The sequence below is a fragment of the Neophocaena asiaeorientalis genome, unplaced genomic scaffold (assembly GCF_003031525.2).
Source record: "Neophocaena asiaeorientalis asiaeorientalis breed wild unplaced genomic scaffold, Neophocaena_asiaeorientalis_V1.1 scaffold7, whole genome shotgun sequence".
Lineage (NCBI taxonomy): Eukaryota > Metazoa > Chordata > Mammalia > Artiodactyla > Phocoenidae > Neophocaena > Neophocaena asiaeorientalis.
The window spans coordinates 19325898-19329268 of NW_020185337.1; the positions used below are offsets into that span (position 1 = coordinate 19325898).

A 3371-nucleotide genomic window follows, 5' to 3' on the forward strand; every position below is an offset into this window, starting at 1 on the left:
AAAAAAAAAAAAAAAAAAAGAGAGATATGGGAAGAGAAGTTTTCATGGGCTTATGAGATCTCATACAAGTGACAATTTGGTGTAGTTTCAATCTGCAAATACTGTACTGTATTAATGGTACTGTTTCCTTGATTCACAGATTGGTCCTTCAGAGGAATCATCTCTGATTGCAGCTTCACTGTGAGCTACGACTGCTTCCCAGTGGGAGCGCTGCTCAGGGGAGAGCTCTGAGATTTTCCCAAAGAGAAATTCCATGGGGACTGTACCTGACCCTCTGAGATCGGCTAAAACTTCCCTGATTGCAGCTTCTGGAAAAGAAGAGGACCTGGGAGAGGTTCAGGCTGCTTCACCTCAGCCTCAACCAGCCGTCCTGGGTAGGAACACCAATGGCCTTTCTGGCACTCCTGCAGAGCCAGACCTCAGTCCCAGGACAGCTGCTGAGGCCCTGATGCAGGCCAGTGAGGATGAGGCCGTGCAGCCAGCCATGTCATCTGCTGGCATTGTCAATGAGGTGGGGAAAGCATCTCCCACGTTCAACTCTCCTGGCAATACCCAGCTGCCAGGGAGCAGGGAGCCCGCAGCGCCAGCCCCGTGTTCTGCGGCAGGAAAGGATCTGATACACGTAGCATTCACCATACCAGCCAATCAGCACACCCACCCGGCCATCCCAGGGGACCAGCCCAACTCCAGCCTCCCATCAGGACCTGAAGACACCCTGGTGAAATCACAGAGAACTGCAGACGGAGAGCAAGCTGAGAAGTCAAGTTGTCCGCTGGGAGGGGTCCGTGGCAAAGATCAGGTGCCCCCTTATTTTCCTTCTCAAGAAACGATCCAGGGAATGGTGCAACCTGCAGATAGAGCAGCCGAGGCACTCAGTCCTGCCTCCGCTCCTGTAGGTGGACCTGAAGGGGAAAGGCAGCAAGCCGTTTGCGATTCCCAGACAAGGTCCTGTGAATCTCCAGCCAGAGAAGTTAGATGTTCGGAGAACAGACCACCCTCTCCCACGACCTCAGACCCCCAGGCCGTGACTTCGGTGGCACCTCAATCATCCCACCTCCCTAGCAAAGGGTCCGTGTTTCCTCCGGATCCAGAGAAGATGCTGCCGCCAGCACAGCCTCAGGGGTCAAGGTTCAGAGAAGTGAGTACGATGACCAGCCAAGCTGAAAATGAGATCAAGGAAGTTCCCGCCAGGGCTCAGCAAGATGCTGAGGTGCAGGCAGTGGCCAGTGTTGAGAGCAGATCGGTGTCTACCAGCCCCAGCATTCTCGCTGCGTTCTTAAAGGAAACCCCCGCTCCAGAGCAGTTCGAACAAGAGCAGCTGCGTGTCGTCTGCAGCGGCAGTGGCCGCGTAAGCCACACGTTGGAGCTGTCTGCAAGCACCCCAGCCCCCCGGGAGGCGGGTCAGTGCCTTGGCATCACGCCAGAGGTGCACATCCGGTCAGCTGCACCTTTCCGGGGGGAAGGTAAATCAGCGAGCCTACCGGCTGAGGTCCTTAAAACCTCATCAATCCACGTGGCATCCAGTAATGCTCAGGCTACATGTAAAGAAGATGGGAGGTCAGCGGGAATGACCCAGGTGGGGCAAGAGCCCACCTCTAGACAGCTTTCGGGTACTAATTCTACCTCCCTGAAAGCTAGCCTCAGTGACCAGATTTCTATCAGTGCAGGATGTCAAGCTGAAACAAGTCACGGATTAGGGAAATTTGAAATGAAGCCATCTGAGTTTGCAGCGGAAACCACCAATGGCCACAAACCGGACCCAGACTGGAAACTCTCCAACTCTTGTGGCCCTGCCAGCAGAGCTGACCAGTCCGGGAACTTGGATCTCACCAATCAAGGGGACGCAAGAGAGAAGAAGCTTGCATCTCCTCAGATAGTAAGAGAACAAGAATCTTCTGGCATCGATATCCTGGACCCGAGGGCAAGGGCAGAGGCCAAAACTGTACTGCTCAATCCTAAATCTCAAGAAAGTAGAGGCACCGCATCAGCTGCCAGTCCTACACCCTCCCCAGTTAGGAGGAGCCAGGAGGGCGGCGTGGAAGAAAATAGACAGCCCAAGACGGCCACCAGCCTAAGCCTGCCGTCTGATTCCATGGGGGACTCCAGTCCCGGTTCTGGCAAGAGAACGCCTTCTCGCTCCGTCAAAGCCAGTCCCCGCCGGGCCAGCCGGGTCAGCGAGTTCCTCAAGGAGCAGAAGTTAAACGTGACGGCAGCTGCCGCCCAGGTGGGACTCACTCCGGGAGAGAAGAAAAAGCACCTGGGTGCTGACGCCAAGCTGCAGTTGAAACAGTCCAAGCGAGTCCGCGACGTGGTGTGGGACGAGCAGGGCATGACCTGGGAGGTGTACGGCGCTTCCCTGGACCCGGAGTCGCTGGGCGTCGCCATCCAGAACCATTTACAACGACAAATCAGGGAACACGAGAAATTAATCAAATCTCAAAGCAGCCAGAGCCGGAGATCCATCTCCTCAGATACTTCTTCAAATAAGAAGCTCAAAGGCAGGCAGCCCAGTGTTTTCCAGTCCCTGTTGCAGAACTTCCGACGGCCCAACTGCTGCATTCGTCCTGCTCCTTCGTCTGTATTAGATTGAAAAGGAACATGTACGGGAGCCCTTGTATGCTTTTACGGTCTTCATAGATAGCCCTCTGTCTATGTCAAAGCTTAGTGTTTTCTGAGAGACCAGGAAGAGAAAGCATTAACTTGAGGAAACTGCTATTAAAGATTGTGGCATCCTTGGATTGGGGGTCCATAAATAATACATCATTTCAGTTTGAAAGAAAGAAAAGTAGCAAGCTTCACCGAAGGCTTAGGACCTTAACTAAGAGGAAATAACACTCAGTGGGTTTTTTACTGATGTTGCTTATAGAATAACATGATCATTACCCGTGTCATTTTGTATTACTCATTCAAATTATCACACTGTGGTATTTCCATTAAAATCCCTGCTTTATATTAGAAATAGCAAAAACACTCTTAGCGAAAACACGGTTATACTTTCTAGTCCATTGCAATAAGAATGCTGATACCACACAAAATTCAAGTAGGTGATGAGAAATACCATGTAAAAAATGGAAACAGGGCTTCCCTGGTGGCGCAGTAGTTGAGAGTCCGCCTGCCGATGCAGGGGACACGGGTTCGTGCCCCGGTCCGGGAAGATCCCACATGCCGCGGAGCGGCTAGGCCCGTGAGCCATGGCCACTGAGCCTGCGCGTCCGGAGCCTGTGCTCCACCACGGGAGAGGCCACAACAGTGAGAGGCCCGCGTACCGCAAAAAAAAAAAAAAAAAAAAAAAAGGAACAAATTTGACTCATTCCTCGGCCAGAAGATATTAAATAAAAGCATTTAAATGCATAAAGTGCCAAATATGAAGT

General features: G+C 52.3%; 1 protein-coding gene across 1 annotated transcript in view; it reads left to right on the forward strand.

Moving 5' to 3' along the window:
- Positions 1-3127, forward strand: part of GPRIN3 (GPRIN family member 3) — a 64753-nt gene extending 61626 nt beyond the window's left edge. The window contains exon 2 of the mRNA XM_024736126.1: positions 140-3127. Coding sequence (XP_024591894.1) covers positions 254-2590 — 2337 coding nt within the window. The 5' untranslated portion in view covers positions 140-253 and the 3' untranslated portion in view covers positions 2591-3127. The remainder of the gene's footprint in view (positions 1-139) is intronic.
- Positions 3128-3371: the final 244 nt, after the last annotated feature.